The sequence below is a fragment of the Sorex fumeus genome, unplaced genomic scaffold, assembly GCF_029834395.1.
Source record: "Sorex fumeus unplaced genomic scaffold, SorFum_2.1 ptg000122l, whole genome shotgun sequence".
NCBI classification, from domain to species: Eukaryota; Metazoa; Chordata; class Mammalia; order Eulipotyphla; family Soricidae; genus Sorex; species Sorex fumeus.
Window position 1 is genome coordinate 31,464,594 of NW_026606179.1, and position 17,541 is coordinate 31,482,134.

Sequence of the window (17,541 nt, forward strand, 5' to 3'; positions counted from 1 at the left end):
TAGCTGCCCCTAGAGCCCACTATGGGTTTCACCGTTCAGTGCCAGTAGGGATGACAGAGATGGGGGTCCAGGGCTCCCCGGGAGGCGGGAGACAGGATGTGGCGAGGAGTCGGCTTGTGTGGACCAAGCCTGGCCTGGCCTGGAGAGAATTCGAGTTCGCTCCCAGCGCCCGGCCTGATGAGAGTTGAGCTTCGCGCGGTCGGGACGGCGGCAACTCCGGGCAGGCAGCGCAGCAGCCAGAAGCCGCCGAGAGAGCGGGGCGCGCGCAGGCGGCGCGGGGATCCGGGCGTCCCTTAAAGCAAGCAGGGAGCCGCGGGGAGGCTCCTTCTCCAGCTTCTAATTATGTTCTCTTTGGAAGCGGTCTCACTGGCGCGCGCTGCTCGGGGATGCTCTCCCGGCACTGCAAAGTGTGGAAGCCGCAAACGCGAACGAGCGAGTTTGGGGAAGCTGAGTGGGGCCTAGCAGACCGCACAGACGACAAGGACGCAGGTCCTGCGACTCCCAAGAAGCTCAAGACGCAGCCTGGAAAAATCCCGGGCCTACAAGCCAGGTGTGGGCTCGTTGGGTCCTAGAAACCTCCCAGCGCCCACCCAGACCCAGCAGCATTTTTAGGGAAGGTGGGAGTGGATAGGTGCGGCGGTTAGAGGGGTTCTCCCAGACCAGGAGTGTGTGTGTAGGATGGGTGTCATCATTTTGTCCCTCTGACTTCCTGGAGGAGGTGATGATTACTGATATCAGGGTTGCAGAGAAGGAAGTGACCAGGTAGAAGAAGGGGCTTTTGAATAGAGGACTAGGCTGAATAAGAGCATTGTGCTGAGGCCCCGTCGGCTCCTTTCCTTAGCATTAAAGAATTAATGAATGAAGGAGGCAGGCCCATGTCCAGAGAAACTCAGAGAAGCTGGAGCACCTCTGGCGTTTCTGGGTCCTCCCAAATGGAGCACAATTTTATGAAGATCATCAACCCACCTGTCTTTGGCAGAGGCATAAGACTGGTCCCTCCAGTCCTCCTCCTGCCATCCCCAGGCCAGGGAAGTGTCCTGATTGACATGTGCTTCTTGGTTTGACATGCACTGAAACTCTAAGTCCCAGGGGAGAGCAGACTCAGGCCCTCTTGGCATAGTTAATGGGTGTCTCGGGCCTCAGGGAGAGGGTAGTTAAAGGGGGCTAGAGAATCCCACAGTTTCCTGAGCCCTCTGAGCCAGGGACACCAGCTTAGCATTTCCAAGGGCTTGCTGGTGTGGACCCCACTGCCCTCAGAGAGAGAGAGAGGCCCAGTCCAAGGCTGTCCCGAGGGGGTCTGGGGAAAGGAGCAGGGACTGCACCTTCTAGGAGGCGGCTGCCAGCTGAGTTGCTCGGATGCCCCAGGAAGACGGGTTTGAAAAGTACTGCAGGACGAAGTGCAAGCTGACCTCAAGCGAAGGAACAGAGGTGCAGAGGCATGAAGAGAGTGGGGGCGGGGCACACCAACAAAAAGCGGAGGAAGTAGCAACCAGCGGAAGGTCCAATGTCCAGGTTTGCCTGCAGTATGGGAAGACAGGAGCCGCAAAAGAGTCCAGAGAGAACGGCTCCTTCTCCATGCCCTTTGGGACCCGTTTGCTTCCGGTTGGCCTTCACCCCAGACCCCCAGCCTCAGCTTTTAGAGCCGGCGGCACTAGCACACCATAGCCAGTGCAGTAAGAAAAGGACTAAATCCTGCGCAACTGCGCTGGGGAGGAGGCTGCGCCCTCAGTGTCCCGGGACAGTCTCCGCCAGCCGCTTTGATTCCCGGGTCTTTAGACGGACCCAGAGAGGCACACTCCCGGCACCTCTCCCTCCTTGGAACCACTTTGCTGATCCTCGCTCAAAGCACGACCCTGCACCCTGCCGAGAGCACCCAGCGCCCAGCTTGCGCGCCTGGCAGGCTGGTGGTACTTGAGCACAGCGTTTGGGTCGAGCGTGTCCGCCGCTCTCCGGGTTGCCGGCTCCCAAGCCGAAGAACGCGGAGAAAAGCGTGTACCAAAGTGTCTCTTAACAAAGCAAGCGTAGTTGGTGTTTTTTTTTTTCCATCTGAAATTCACCCCGCATGTTTTATCGCGCTTCACCCCCTCTTCGCCGTGCACGAAAAGTGAAAACTTGGCTTTGCGTCTTAGCCCAATTCGCTGGCATCCCCTCACGGGCGCGCAGGGGCTGCTGAGCGCGGCCGCTAGGGACGCGCGCCCCTACGGAGCGCGCGCGGATCCGAGTTTCAAGCCGCAGGATGGGCGCATCCCTCTCCCGGACAAGCTGCTGCAGGAATAAATCGGGAAGCGTTACTTATGGTGCTTTGATGAGCCCCCAGACCCGAGTCGCTACTTAGGCTCGTTTTTTTGAATCTCCTTCAGGAAATGGCCTGTCAAGAGAATCAGGGACCTGGGCGCCCCGTCCCCGGGTCGGGCACTGCTCCCCAGCCCGCGGCCGCCCGCCCACACGCTCTCGGGTGTCTGACCGCCCCGCCGCGGAAGGGATGGGATCAGACTTCCAGACTTAAAACGAAGTCGTTTATTTCAGTTTTGAGTTCACATTATGTCCCTATACAATCAAACTCCTGGGCGAACCTCTTTGAATACAAGTTCGCCTTGAGTACGATCGCACCTCCTGGGCGTCTGGGGTTGCCGGCGGGCCGACTCCGGATTCAGAGGAGGTGCTGTATGGTATAAAAGATACGCTGCTTGGGGACTGTGGAGCGAAAAGAGGGTTGGAGAAATCCGGGGGTAGAAGGCGGCTGGGAAGCGTTGCCAATCCGGGCAGGCTGGTTCTGGCTCCTCGAATTGGGATTGTTCCTGATGCCTTTAGATTGGGAGGGAAAGGGAAGGAAAAACACCCCTCAAAAAACAAATTTCGCTTCCAGATCGGCGGCCGCGCCTAACCTAGCAAGATTTCGGGCAAATTTCGTACGTTTGCGCCTAAGCAGGGAGCCGCGGCGAAAGCTGAGCTAGCCCTAGGCTTGGCGCAGGAAGGAGCGCCGAGCGGCGTGGCGGGCAAACCCTGGCGTCCCCCGGCCTTTCTTCGACGTGGCATTCTTCAAGGCTCCTGAAATTCGTCCTTCCGCACCCTGCCCCCAAACCTCGGGCCGGGGGCGCGAAGATACGGAGTTTAGAAAGCTGTTTCAGAAAAATAAAAAGTCCCACTTCAACTTTATTGGATTAAAGCAAAATTAAATCTTGGCTATTCACACGTATGTTACAAGACGGCGAGGACGCGTCCAAAGAGCCTCCGGCCGTTGGTGGAGCCACAGAACACGAGGGCATTGACAAGCGTCAGAACAGCAAGCAGCCTTAGATTTCACGATCACTCCGAATAGGACACAGAAATACGGAAACACAGCCAGTTTCCACTGGGAAAAGTTCTTTGTGTACAAATGATAAATATTTATACATATATATATTTTTAACGTAGGGCGAGTCCTTTCTCTGCTAAGGAGCAGCAGAAGACACAGGGTATCTTCAGCGAATTAACTCTTGTTTGGTGTCTTAAGAACAGCAATACTTGCCAAATCAAATCATCTTCCCCCAGCCAAAAAGAAAAACAAATAAGGAAACCATTACCCCTTCTCTCCAAACTTAAAGGGGGTGGGTCGGGTATCTCGATTTCAGCAGGTAGAACCATTCAGAGGGGCAGGGGGAGGAAGATATTTCACATTATATGGTGAAATATGGAGTTTCTTTTTTATATAAACTGTAGGGAGCATGAACATGGGGCTAAGAAACAATGACAAGGCAGTCTCTCTTGATTACTGCGATTGTAGTGGGGGAGGTGAGTTTATTTTTGGAAAGGGGAGTGTGCAGAGCTAAGCAGAATTGACTTTGTCTGAAGAGGAAATGGCCAAAGCTGTCCTCCCGGGCGCACCTCTTACCAGATACAATCGGGCACCCGATAGGAAGCTGCAGGCTGTGCCGCTTTCTGGCCTCTTTTTTCATCCCTCCTCCTGCCTTCCTCCTGCCTTCACCCTCTCCCTGCCTCCATTCTGGGGGGAGCAGCCAGTCAGAGGGGAAACACGAGGAATCCCGAGAAGGTTGAGTACTTCCAGCCCCCCATCAAGTTCCCCCGCTCCAGCTTGAGGTATGCTCGGTCGCCTTTCTCCATCTGGATTAGAACTCCATTGCTGGCGGCCTCCCGGGTCACATCCTGGTCACCGGCGAAGGCTGAGATCACAGGCCACCCGTTTAACATGAGGCTCACCTGGGGAAGAGAAAGGCCCACTTCAGAGGTGCAGCCAGGATGGGGAGTGAGCAAGAGGCAAGCCAACCTCCAATTCTGAGCTAAGGGCTCAGGCCTGAAAGCCCCAGGAGAAAAGGGTGGGGAGGGTGGAGAGAGAAACTTTAAAGCTCCCTGCTGCTGCGGGTCGGAATGGGGCAAAGTACATTTCTTCTGGATAACCAGAAGGGTCCCTGCCTCCGACCCCCAAATGACAGTCACTTTCATTCCTTGAATGCTAGAGGGAATGCTGGCCACACTCTTGTTCCATTTCATGAGTCCTGAGGCCTGGTTCCCCATCCCCGCCCCCCACAACCACATACACACACCTACCCCCATCCTCCAGGAGAAGCTCAGAGGACTCTGCTTTTAACCCTTTTGAGAAAATGCACGAGCCTCTCGAGCACACACACACACACACACACACACACACACACACACTCACACCCCAATGTTTGAAAGCTACAGTTCCTTTCCATCCTACTTGTGCTGCGATACAGTGGGGAGCACGGCTTGCAGCTGATGAGACAGCTGTTGAGAAATCTCTGCAGGCCAGCGATTCCTGCTTCATCCCAAAGGCCAGGCTCAACTCCCACCCCAGATTCAGCCACCAATTGCGGCCTGGTTTTGCCCTTGCCTGGCCGAGGCAACAGCAGCAGTCCTCTTACCAGCGGTGGCCCCACCTTCTGTCTCCACCCAAAGCAAACCTGAACACCTTGAGGGAATCTAGCTAAAGGATAGGTGAGTACAGCTGAGGCAAGGCTGGCGCCAGGGAAAGTGGTGCTATGCCCTGCTCCCTTCTTTCTCCAAAAGCTTCATTCTCTAGGGTTTGGTGCAGCTGTTTTTTTTTTTTTAATCTGGGATCATTCCCTAAAGGAACGCAGGTGACTACTGAGCTTGGTGCCCAATGCAAGTGCACCAGTGTCACTAAAGCTTGGGAGCAGGTGCAAGGGAAGGGGCAGCGGCCGGCCTGTGGGGCTAAAGGCAGGTCTCAGATCTTAGAAAGCTCCCGACAGCGATAAAGGTCAGTGGTGCTAAGAGCAAACGCTACGTGAAATCCCCAGAGTTTCGCAGAAAAGCTGAGAAACCACTTTGGAGGGGCCCAGAGGCAGAGGCAGTAAACTCAGGTCCCGGGGATGGGGCTAGGTTCCAAGAGCTGAAGACGGCGGAAGCGAGGGATAGTCACACCAGAGAACCTTGAGGCCCGCTACAGTCCCTTCCAGCAGCCCCCGGCACTTGCGGCAGCGGCCCCCTCATCTCTCCACCCGAAGCACGCTCGCGCAGCTAACTGCCCCTACCGAGACCCGGCCTGGCCCTGGGGCGGGAGCTGACCTGGATAGTCTGTCTGTTGTAGACTTTTACCACGTGGAAGTTAAAACTGTAGATCCCTTTGCGCGGGGCGATGAAAGTGCTGCGTTCTGAATCAAAGTTGTTCCCGATGTTCACTAGTACCTACAAGGAGACGGGAACGAAAGGAAGTAGGTAGGCAAGAGTCAGTCCCGAACTCTCGCCATCAACCTCCGCCGAGACCTTGGAGAGGGTCGGACATTTGCCTCCCACCGCTCCCCCAACCCCACCAACCCAATCTGCATGTTGCACTCACCTGGTCGAAATAGATGATCATGGTGCGATTACTCATCTCAGACGGCTCATGGTTGGTGCTTCTGATGGCAGAAAAAGCCACCTTGGCGCTGCCGGAGCGCACCGAGATGCCCAGAGCTGTGCCGGTGGGATCGGACGTGGGGTTGGAGTCGCATACCACCAGGCACTTGCCCTCCAAAACGATGGGCTCCGTTTCATTCTGCCCACGGGCCGGGCCCGCCAGCCACGCCGCCCCCAGCAGCAGCAGTTCCACGACGCCCAGCATCGCGGCTACGGCGCCCACCCCGCCCCCCACCCCGGGGGCTGCCTGCGCCAGCCGCCCCCACCCCGCCCCAGTCCGGCTCCGGAGCCCCCCTCCTCTGCTCCGTTCGCAGCTCCGCTGACGCCGATGTGAACACTACTGGCTCTTCCGTTCACTCCCGGGCAAGCGTGCCCAGCGCGCGATGCACCCGGAGCCCCACCCGGGCCTCAGGGGTGCCGGGGCTGCCCAGCCACACTTGGATGCATAGCCGCTGCCGCTCGGTCCCCGTCGCTTCCACTGCCTGCTGCCCGCACCCGCCGCTGCCGCCGCTCTGAATTATTGATGCAGCCGGCGCTGCAGCCGGAGCGGGCGGAGAGCGCGCGCCGGGCACAAAGGCGCGGACCACGGCCTGGCCCCGCCCCCGCCCCCGCCCCGCCCGCCTCCCGACAGCCCCGCCCCCGCCCCGCAGAGGCCCCGCCCCCCAGCCAATCCTGAGGCGCCGCACTCCCCGCCGGGCCAATGGCGGCACTGTCCGCGCGCGGCCACCTGACCCCGGGCGCCGTTGTTATTAGGAGCGGCGAGGCGGGTGGCGCGCGGCAGCAGGGTAGGGCTCTGGCCGGGAGTCGACGGAGGGAGCGAGGGCCGGGAGCGCGCGCGCGCGCCCCCGCGCCCGGACAGTCCGCCGCGGCCGCGGCCGCTCCCTCGCTCGCCTCCCGCCTCCCGCCTCGTGCCATGGTCTGGTTCAGCCCCCCTCAGCCCTTCCACCCGCCTCCCTGGCCGACCCTCAGGTAGGAGGCGTCGCGCGCGCGCAGGGTGCGGGAGTAGGCGCAGTGGAAGCTCGTGAGGCGCCCGCGTCTAGACGCGCGGGGTGGGAGGGCGCCCCCCAGCGGGCGCAGGCGCGGGGGTGCCCCGGAGTGAGGGCCAGGCGGGCGGCCGGACCGCAGGGCGCGTGCGTGCGCGCGCGGCGGGGCTGGGCGGGGCCTGCGCCGCGGGTGGGGGGGGTCCCTGGGGAGGCGCACGTGTGGCCACCGGGGACGGCCCTGCTGGGATTGCAGGCGGGGGGTCGTCAGGAGGAGGGGCTGCCCCTCCACCCACCCGCCGCCACGGGAACGGAGCTCACCTGTCCCTTGAACCCTACGCTCTGAGAGCTGCAGAGTCAGGCCGAGCATGTATTCATTCATTCATTCATTCATTCATTCAGGCCGGGCCCTTGAACTAGTGCAATTTATGCTGGACACTGCCTCCCCTCCCATCCCCGGGCACTAAGGAGGCCGTGGTCAGCAAAGACGGACCAGCCCCGCTTCCGTGCCTCTTGCACTGTGCGAGGCTGTAGCATAGGGTGTAGAGGGGTCAGGTATATAGGGTCGGTAGAGTGAGTGGTAGGTTCAAGGGTCTAATCGTAGTTTCCTCTTTTGCACTTGAAATTTCTTGTGCATTCGTACTTTATTATTATTACCATTGTGATTGCCGTTATTGTTACTGTTCACTGTCATGACACGTTTTAGCCACGTGTGCCTCCCAACAGTGCTTCAGATATAAACTCCGAAGCTTGTACTTTGTGGGCTCTTTATTAAAGGCCACGATTATTTGGACCCCAGAGGGGATCCGGCCGCAGGCACTGACTTTTAGCTTTAGACGCCTATGATCGTCACTGGGATGAACCTCCACGCCCAGCTTCGGGAACTGCGGAGATGATTCGAGGAAGGCCAAAGCGTTTCCAGTCCCGACTTTGAGAAGGCTCCTCCTGGGAGGATGAGCCTTGCGCCCGGCGGGCGTTGTAGGGACGAGCGGTCCTCTGCATCGAGGTCCTCGGGCTCGGGTTCTGAAGCAGAGGCGGGCGAGATGCTGGCCGCCCGCGGGTCACCCCGCGAGCTCCGAGCGCGCCGGGGGTCCCGGGGTCTGCGAGTGCCGCGCGCGCCAAGGTGCGAATCTGGGGAGCCCAGGGGTGCGGGCTGCTGCGCCTGCTTTAGCCCGCGGGCTCTCGTCTGTGGGGTCTGCTGCCCTCTAGGGAACGTTGTCTCCTACGCTGGGGGTAAAAAAAAAGGGAGAGAGAGAGAGAGAAACTGCCTTGGAAACGCTGACAGCCACGCCTTCCCATTTTTCAGCTTCCTTTGTCTCGTTTGAGTTTTTGATCGCGGTTTAAAGAATTTCCCCGCGCCCTGCCCGCTTCCCTCCTGGGCCTGGGAGGCCCGCCCCGCCCGCCCGCCCAGGGCGCGCTCTGGGTTCCACCGGACCTGGAGAAGGGGGAATCACCGAGGGACAGGAGGAGCGATTTTAGTTTAAATTAAAAGGACACACACCAGGAGATTTTCCAACTCGGTTCGTTTTTGAAACATCCCCCCTCCAGAAAGCGATGCCAGCCGTGATTACGCCCAGTGTGAGAGTGGGAACCGGGTGAAGCCCCGTGAGGGGTGAATGGTGAGATGCGCGCCAGTATAGGGGCAGGAGGGTACCCTGGAGACACATCCCGGTAGAACCAAAGGCTTATTCCCAGTGCCCGGAGTGTCCACAGCTCGACATTCCCAATGTACTGGGAGAGCTTGGTCTTGTCCAGCTCACACGCAGGACTGGCATGACCCCGAGGAAGGCCATGGCCACCTCTTTTCTCCTTTTCCTGTTGGCACTGTGGCACGTGGTGCCCGTGCCTGAATTCCATCTAGGAACAGCCAAGGTGTCTCCATCTTGCAGTTCTGCCTCAGCTTTTCTGCTGCACACGGTGTCCTTCTGAGGGCCTGCTGAACCTCTTTGCTGGCATATCTTGCAGGCATATTGACCGACCCAGACTTAGTCTCTTTCCTGGCCTCCCAGACGCTGCTCTTTCATTATTTCCCTGCCCCAGTGACAACATGTATCTACCTAGGGACCCACACTCCTAAGTGGGCTCTGACTTACATCTCTTTGCCCTAATGTTTGAGCATTCTTGGGGGCTCCCATGTTTGAGGTTCATCTCTGACCCGGACTACCTCTCTGTGACTCTAAGCTCTATTATTTATTCTCCCACTCATTGAATGCTATTGAGCACCCCAAGATGTGTAGCCTCCACTTTACTCCTAGGTGAGACTTCCCAGACTTCTGTCTTTTAGATTGATTACTGCACTCCCGCCATTCCCTAGGCCCCTTGCACACACTGTGTGTTCAGAAAATGAATGTTGGCCCAAAGTTTATAGAGACACAGGCTCCTGCACTGTGAGGACTGTGATAATGTATATAAGGAGGGAAATCTGTAGGGAACCTCAAAAGCAGTGGTGTGTATTTGCGGTGTGGTCACATTGTTACATGTGGGAGTTTTGGGGTTTTTTTTCTTTTTAAGTTGCTTGAGCCACACCACTTCAAGATGGCTTAAGTTTAAAGGACTTTGGTTGAAACAGAAAGTCTGTGGTTACAGTCTGGCTAGATCCATCATCCAAGGTTATCTGGATCAATTTTCCAGTTTGGGTTTCATTTCCAGACAAGTTATTTCCAGGTGATGGCCTCTTAGAAACTATTACGCACTTAGTCCCAGAAGGGAAAAGCATACTCGTAGTGTCAGGGCTGATCTTACAGGAGTGGTCTCAGAGCTGCCCCCAACCCCACACATAGAATAGGCAGTTCTGCAAAATCGGCCTGGATGTAGGTTCTCCTGAGCCTTAACAGTATCTAAACCAGGGGTTTTACAAAGGGAAATTAGAAAAGAGGTGTTGGAGAGAAGCACTGCCTATATCGGCTCTTGAAACATCAGCTGCAGTACATTTCTCCCAGGAAGAGTGGTGATGTCAGTGATGCAGTAGACAGAACAATAGAGGGGGGGAAACAGAGTGTCTTGATCCTTTTGAATGACCAAGAACTCAGCTCAGTAGGAAATCAGATACTATCAACAATGATGTTACTTAAGAGTTTGCTTTGAAAGCACTTCAAGTGGTAGAGCCTGATAAAAATGATTAAGTAATTGTTATATTCAGTTGTAAGTGATTTCCTTGGCACAGTTTTTTGTTGAATCTTTTTCTTTCCATTTTATATGCCCCTAAAGAGGTGAAGTTTTCATTTCTTGGTGAGTTAAGTACCTGAAATTCCTCACTATTCATTTTTTAATGAAAAACATAAATATGCAAGGAAAAAAAGTGAAGAATGAAATGATTGAGTTAGTCATTTCTCAAATTTAAGACTGTAACTTGCTAAGGTTTTTCAGGTGCTGAAATCTTGGTGAAATACTATAAAACCATGTGTCGGAAGCTTTTAATGGATTGTGTGACAGATTTAGGGAACAGCAAGATTTTAAATAATGAACATAGACTGCTGCTCTCAGTGTGACCTTATGTTTTGGTGAAATCAGAGGTTTATTTTCCCTCACTACTTCCTGCATTTCCACCCCAGTGCATTCCAAGAAATGAATGTAACATCTCTCTTGATAGCTGTACAGTCTTGGTATCCCTGCCTACACTCCACTACCACTCCCATCCCTGAAGTAACAGTGTATATGGTCAGACTAAGAGCATTTTCAGGAAAGAGAAGTATTTTGTCATATTATGAAACAAACTCATCCTTTTATCAAGTCAAACTGGATTCTCTAATATTTATGTACATCAGTCAGTATTTCATCTCTTTTAGTCTGTGTTCAAAGGCCCAGACAGGGCCGTTCCTTAGTATTTAGTTCATTTGCCCATAAGTAGAAAAGAGAGGTTATTTTGTTTTGAAGAGTGTTAAATTTAGTGTTTCAAGAGTCAAAAATCACTTCAAATGAATACTGGATGAAGACTATAAAATATAGGAATAATTCAAACTTGTGCAATAATAAAATCATATTTTAATTTTGCCAAAAGTTTTGCCTCCTGGAACATGTCTTTTTTGTGATTCATTTTAAATGCAACATTTTTAATATTTAACTTTTAAAAGTTAAATTACACAATACATTTTGAAATTGGACACTTCTTAAATGCCACAAAATACAGGCATACTTTTTTTTTTCAGGCTTACTTTTTAATGACGACCAGGTATGTAGTCATGTTTTAATTCCCTTTTTAAAAAGCTATGATCTTATAAACAAAATCAGAATATATTCAGCTCTTCTGTTAATACCTATTATGTATTTTCTTAACCTGTATTCAGAAAGAGAAACTACCTATCTTCCAAATTGCAAAATACTGGCACTTTTTTTTTCTTTTAAATGATGCTTTAAATCTGCTGTGGTGTATTTACTTCCAAAAATATTGTATGAAGCTGTTAATCAAGTAAATGACATTAAGGTCAGAAGGAAAAAAGACATAGAATAATGTAATTTTCCAGAATGAAGCTATTACTGGTGCCCGCTCAAGAAAATCGTTGAACAATGGAAGGACAGTGCTACAGTGCTACAGTTTTGAGGAAAAATAAAAGATAAAAACCACATAGGTAACATTAAACATGCTTGGAATTTTTCCAGGAAGTAATTAGCTGGGTGCTTTGAGGGTGTTAGATTATGGGGACAAACCGAAGATTATACAGTTCAGCAATTACCTATTGAGTGCCTACAATGTGCAAGACACCATTATAGGCCTGGGGTTCCTGCAAAGATGAATCACACATGCTTCCAGACCTTCTAGGGCCTCAAATTTGGTAATCAAAGAGCTGGGAAATCTCCATTTAAGAATCTTGCAGTTCTGTTCAGAAAGCTGCTTACTAGTGGTGCTGTGTAAGCTCTTTGGTGGTAGATGTGATTATTTTCTCTATTTGCTTACACTTGCCCTGTTACCAGAACATACACAGAATTTATGCACACATAAAATTAATAAATTGCCCTAACACAGCTATTTTAGGGATGACATTAAAATGCGTTTTTGTTTTTGTTTAAAGAAAAGTGGTCTTATCTGTGGGTGACCGAATATGTACAAGAGAAAGTTATCACCAACAGAAATAGAGATCCCAAGGTACTCCCTGGATCCCACATTTATTCGATTGTGAACACCTTACACAATTCTGAACACTTTCATGGTGGGTCTGGTAGCTTTTCTCCAAGAAAAGGATTTCTGGACCACATTACCAAGAGGCAAAGGCAAGGAGGAATATAAATAGAATTTGAAGGGGGAAAATAGAAAAAAAGGAAGATCATTGTAATTGTGTGTGTGTGTGTGTGTGTGTGTGTGTGTGTGTGTGTAAATCCCCAAGTTGTATTTTCTGCTAGATTTAGAAATTAGGTTAGAGGTTGAAGGGACACTTCGAGCTATCTTCTGGCTTTGGCCAGTGGAAGGAACAAGTAAAGGATCTCAAAGGACAGAGAGGTAATAGTGTTTCTTCCTTTCTCTCCCCTCTTCTGTCTCTCCCTCTGCTCCCTCCTCCCCCTTGCTCTCCTTCAGCTCTGCTGCTGGAGGGGTGACTGACCCTCAGCCACCTCTGGCAGTAATTTCCCCCTTTCCCGGACTGTGACTTTTTCCCCACATCACCCTCCTTTCCTGGGCTGCTGTTCTCAGCTCAGTAACCCTCCTTCTGTCATATCTACACTGAATGTCAGCAGTTTGCCTAGCTCTGGGCTTTCAGCATCTCTTGCTGATTCCCTTGACACCGCCAATCCCTCCGTTAATTATCCCTTCACTAAAATCTCTCCATTTGAACTGAGCTTAAGTCTATTTCCTTCTGGGATTTCAATGAAACTCTGTATCAGTATCGAATAAATCTAATTTTATCCTCTTGTACACCCAATAAAACTATGAATTCAATCCTAATCATTACAAATTCAGATTGACCTCATACCATAATCAAAGTTATATATTTCAACCCAAACCATTCTCCATATGTTTTCAAAGTAGACTAATAAATGTAATTGTGCTTTTTGAGAATTATAAAGTGAAAATATTAAAAGAAGTATTTAAAGGTAGGAAATGCTAAATTACCAAGTAAACTTCATCTTACATATTTGAAGTATTATGTTAGTATAAGTATTATGTTAATATAATAAGAAAACGCAATATTACTTTGTGAGTTCATGAAACATTTTTGTTTTTAAAACTCAAAATATAAAAACGTATCTAATAAATAATAAATTCAAGTATTATTGGGAAAACATGAAAAATATTGTTAGTATTTTTAACTTGTAAACTTTTGTCTGTGCATGTTCTCATCAACTAAGGCTATTGCAATTATATTACAATAATTGTATTATAATTATATTCAACTTTGAAGTAGCAGATTGAGGGAAATTCACAACAAAATAGATTTCCATATGTAGGTACTTATAAAAGAATCCTTTTAGTTCATTCACATTATCCATTATATACCACTGCTTAGTAAGTATTGCTTGAGATCCAGGCCAAAATTATCTTAAAGACTAGTTAGGAAGCATAAAGCAATTCGAAAGTCATTTTGATAAGTAGCAACCAAAGTTAGGATAAATTCAGAGACAATATGTGTTCAATTCTGGTGTTTTTAATCCTGGGTTGGAGAAACAGGCTGGTTAAATTCCTATTTCCTCTAGTTGCTGTTGTAACATACTTTAGATTGTAACCATTTAAAAGTGATTATAAATGTGTTTGGAATGCCATTTGGACAGCTGTAAGAGTTTATAGATACTTTTTTCTGTTCTTACTCTCTTTGAAATCAGTCCGAATCTCTACTGCACCAGCAACATCAAGATGATAAGGTATTACTTTATTTTAGGCAGATAAAGCTAAGAACTTTGCATCTTTACCCTTGGGTGTCTTGACCCCTTAAAGTTGTACTCTAACTTTTGTGGATGTCAGCTGCCACTGCCCTCATCCCACAGACCAAAGCTCAGGGTGAGTTTTTTTTCAAAGACCATGTATGCAAACAAGTGGTTCTTGTGCGGACTTGAAAATCAAAACGCCAGGCCTAAATTTCCAAACCCACTCCTGGTAGGTCAGACCCCTCTGATAAGTTCTATCACTTGGTTTGTTTCCTCATCTGAAAAATGGGAACAATCCTAAGTAACTGTTTTAGAGGCTGACTTCAAGGATGAAATGAGATCATCTACATGCTTGGCCTGCACCTGGCATTTGCTCTTCAACCTGTGTGTGCTGCGGCTCAGAGGGGTCAGAGTCAGAGCCCCAGCCTCCTGCATGCTGGCTCCAGGTTCATCTTGGGAATCTTCATTCTCAAATCTTGGGCAAAGAGTATTTACTCTTTTTTTATTAAATGTAGTAGTAGCACTGTAGCACTGTCGTCCCATTGTTCATCAATTTGTTCAAGCGGGCACCAGTAATGTCTCCATTGTGAGACTTGTTACTGTTTTTTTTTTCCTAAAATTTTTTTTATTAATAGCATTTTATTTATTTATTTTTAAATTTTTATTAGTGAAACACCATGAGGTACAGTTGTAGACTTACAAATTTTTGTGCTTGGGTTTCAGTTATACAGTGATCAATCAACTCAATGTTGTTACTGTTTTTGGCATATCGAATACGCCACGGGGAGTTTACCAGGCTCTGCTGTGCGAGTGAGATTCTCTCCATAGCTTGACGGGCTCTTTGAGAGGGATGGAGGAATCGAACCCGGGTTGGCTGTGTGCAAGGCACACGCCCTTCCCACTGTGCTATCACTCCAGCCCTGATATTTATTCAGCCATTGATTAAGCTGATTGAATTGTGCATGAACTGCACAAGTATTTACTCTTTAAAAAAAAAAAAGAGGTTTTTTTTGAGGTACCGTGACTTACAAAGTTATTCATAGTACTGCAGTTTTATAAAGTCATTCATGATTGAATTCTAGGAGTACAATTTTCCAACACTAATTCCATCATCAGTATCAGGGACCACTCCTGGCTGAGCTCTGGGACCTTATGGGGTGCCAGGGATCCAACCCAGGTTGGCCTCATGCAAGGCAGGTGTCCTAACCACTCTCCTAGTGCTCTGGCTCCAAGAGTATTTATTCTTGATAGCAACATACAGACACATGACACAGTTTGACAAAACATCATGCACTCTTCTCTCTACATTGGTTCATTCAGCCCATGTGTTTTGACTGTTTAATATGTGATAGGTGTTTTTGTGGGGACCCAGGATACGTCAGCGAACAAAACTGACATGTCTTGTCCTTTGTGGATGACATGAGAAAAAAAAAAGATTTTGTTTTAACTTTGGTCCTCAATATGAAATTTATTTATTTATTTATTTATTTTTACTTTTTGGGTCACACCCGGCAATGCACAGGGATTGCTCCTGGCTCATGTACTCAGGAATTACTCCTGGTGGTGCTCCGGGGATCATATAGGATGCTGGAAATCAAACCCAGTTTGGCCGTGTGCGAGGTAAATGCCCTACCCGCTGTGCTATCACTCCTGCCCCAATATGAAATTTATTACTTTGATACTAAAACTAACTCAGAACCAGAAATACAGCAGATAGGGCACTTGTACAGCAGATAGGGCACTTGTCTTGCCTTGCACATGGCCAACCCAGGTTCAATTTCCAGCATCCCGTAGGGACCCATGAGCCCCACTAGGAGTGATCACTGAGCATAGAGCCAGCAGTAAGCCCTGAACACAGCCCCAAAACACAAAGACAAACAAATAAAAACAAAAAACTAACCTGGCCCCATCCCAGTCGTTCACACAATTATGAGAGCATGAGTTTGTAAAGGTACTTCACCACTCAGGAGTCAGCTATTTTTTTTGTATGATTTTATTTTTCATTTCTGTCTTGGGTTTTAATTGGAAAATCACCAACATTATACATTTGATGTTGTCATTTCCATTTTTAAATATAAATGATTCAAGGACTGTGAATCTGGCTGTCTATAAAAGAAAGGTGAAGGTAATTATGATGTTGCCTTGGTACATGTCGTCAATTGAAATTGGTTTGCTTTTAGTCTATAAAAAGTTTTAAAAATAAATTTTCATGTGTTCTTTAAATATACCTTGTTTTCAAGACAATCCATTTTAAAGCCTGCTGAGAAAAGAATTCTTGTCAGTATTTGAGGTACAGGCTAGAGCGCATGGAGACCTTGTCTGCTTTCTCCTGCCCCCCTACAAAGCAGAGCCGGTGTGATCTCACAGTATATTCACACTCCCGGGCTCCAGCAGTGGTGCACATCCTGAGTGAGACGTGAATACTTTTTGTGAGCTTTTCTTCTTCTTTTTTCTCATAAAGGCAAGTTCTGGTCCCCGCCCCTTTGGGGAAAGAGGAGGAGAGGCTCTGACACGGTGCAAACTGTTAGCATAATAGAGAATTTCTTACATCTGGCCATCTTCACCAATGATTTTTTTTTTTTACTATTGTGCTGGGACCGTAGTTCTTTTAATAGAGTATTCTCCCATGGAAACAGCCCGCAACGCTCACCTTGCAGAAGTTGAGTCTGGAGTGTAGGGTGCCTCTTCAGCATGGCCTGGAAGCTGAAGATAAGGCCCACCAGACTGTCAGAAACAAATTTACAATAGTTCATTAGTGTACAGAACCACAGAAACAGTGTGCCTTCATTACCGATGGAGGAAAGGAGAGACAAACACAAATGTAGTCTTGAAGCTCTGGAGATGAAGCTGTTCAAAGGGACCTCATTTATTCTAGAAAAATCCACTTGTCTATTTTGAACTAGTTTTCTTTAGAGCATATGTCTTACTGTGTAACCAAAGGAGTGTTTATATCCTAGTCACTTGGCAAAAGTTCTGACATTGCTTCAGAGAGATCCATTTTAGGCCGGGAGCTTGGAACTGGTAAATAAATGGGCTCTGATGGTCTGAAGAAATAGCCCTACTGCTAATTTAAAGAGTTATTTTTCTCTTTTGTTCCTAGCAATATTGTTGCTACATGAAACTACATTTTTAATTAGGAGATAAAGGCGAAAACAGTTTGTTATCCCCACTCATTCTGAATGAGAACACTTGTCTCTGTTCAATAAGATGAGAAAAGCTGGGCATATTTCCATTGCCTATTGAATTCATTCAGTTAAAATCAGTTTCCCCATGAGTCTAAGGCAATTTATAAATGATTGTCCTTTCAAATGATATTAAGGGAAAGAAAGCAAGGTCACAATATATTTTTAGGATCTATGTACAGGAATTGGAAAATTTCTATAAATGGTGGACGATATAATACATGTCCACACATTGAATATTGTCTTTGGTTAGGATTATTGTATGTGTGTTTACTTTCTACATAGTTGTGGTGTTTCTCACTCCCAAGCTTTAATCAATGTATATTAGTAGTGCTTTCATAGATGCCTAAAAGACTTTCCTCTTAACAACATTAAAATACGTATTATGTCAATTGGTACCAAAATAGTGTTTTTTTCTCTTGCTTAATCTTGCAAAGCAAGCATGTGATGGCTCATTGAAGTACCTCTTAGCCAGACTGTGATTTGTATTCATTAATAAATCATTCATAATGAGATTAGAAATCTTTTCTTCTCAATACAAATGCATCTCTTTCAAAAACAGTTATTTTTATTATGAATTGACGTTTGATGTACTAAAAACTAGAATAACCTTTATTGTGCTCATTGCCATAATCAAAGCATTATTTTGTGGAGTGGACTCAAGGTCATATGCTTAAGAAAAGCATCAGATTAAATCCTGTTAGAAAAAACTATCC

At 48.6% G+C, this 17,541-nt stretch overlaps 1 protein-coding gene and 1 long non-coding RNA gene across 2 annotated transcripts in view; one reads left to right on the plus strand and one right to left on the minus strand.

Moving 5' to 3' along the window:
- Positions 1–3,135: 3,135 nt before the first annotated feature.
- On the minus strand, positions 3,136–6,467 carry CBLN1 (cerebellin 1 precursor). Its single transcript, XM_056136004.1, has 3 exons — positions 5,816–6,467; positions 5,545–5,664; positions 3,136–4,197 (listed from the first exon to the last, which is right to left on the minus strand). The coding sequence occupies exons 1-3, from the start codon at positions 6,077–6,079 to the stop codon at positions 4,000–4,002; spliced, it is 582 nt and encodes a 193-aa protein (XP_055991979.1). The 5' UTR covers positions 6,080–6,467; the 3' UTR covers positions 3,136–3,999.
- Positions 6,468–6,643: 176 nt separating this feature from the next.
- The window catches only part of LOC130044279 (uncharacterized), a 61,212-nt gene continuing 50,314 nt past the window's right edge, over positions 6,644–17,541 (plus strand). The window contains exon 1 of the long non-coding RNA XR_008795386.1: positions 6,644–6,843. This is a non-coding gene — a long non-coding RNA (uncharacterized LOC130044279). The remainder of the gene's footprint in view (positions 6,844–17,541) is intronic.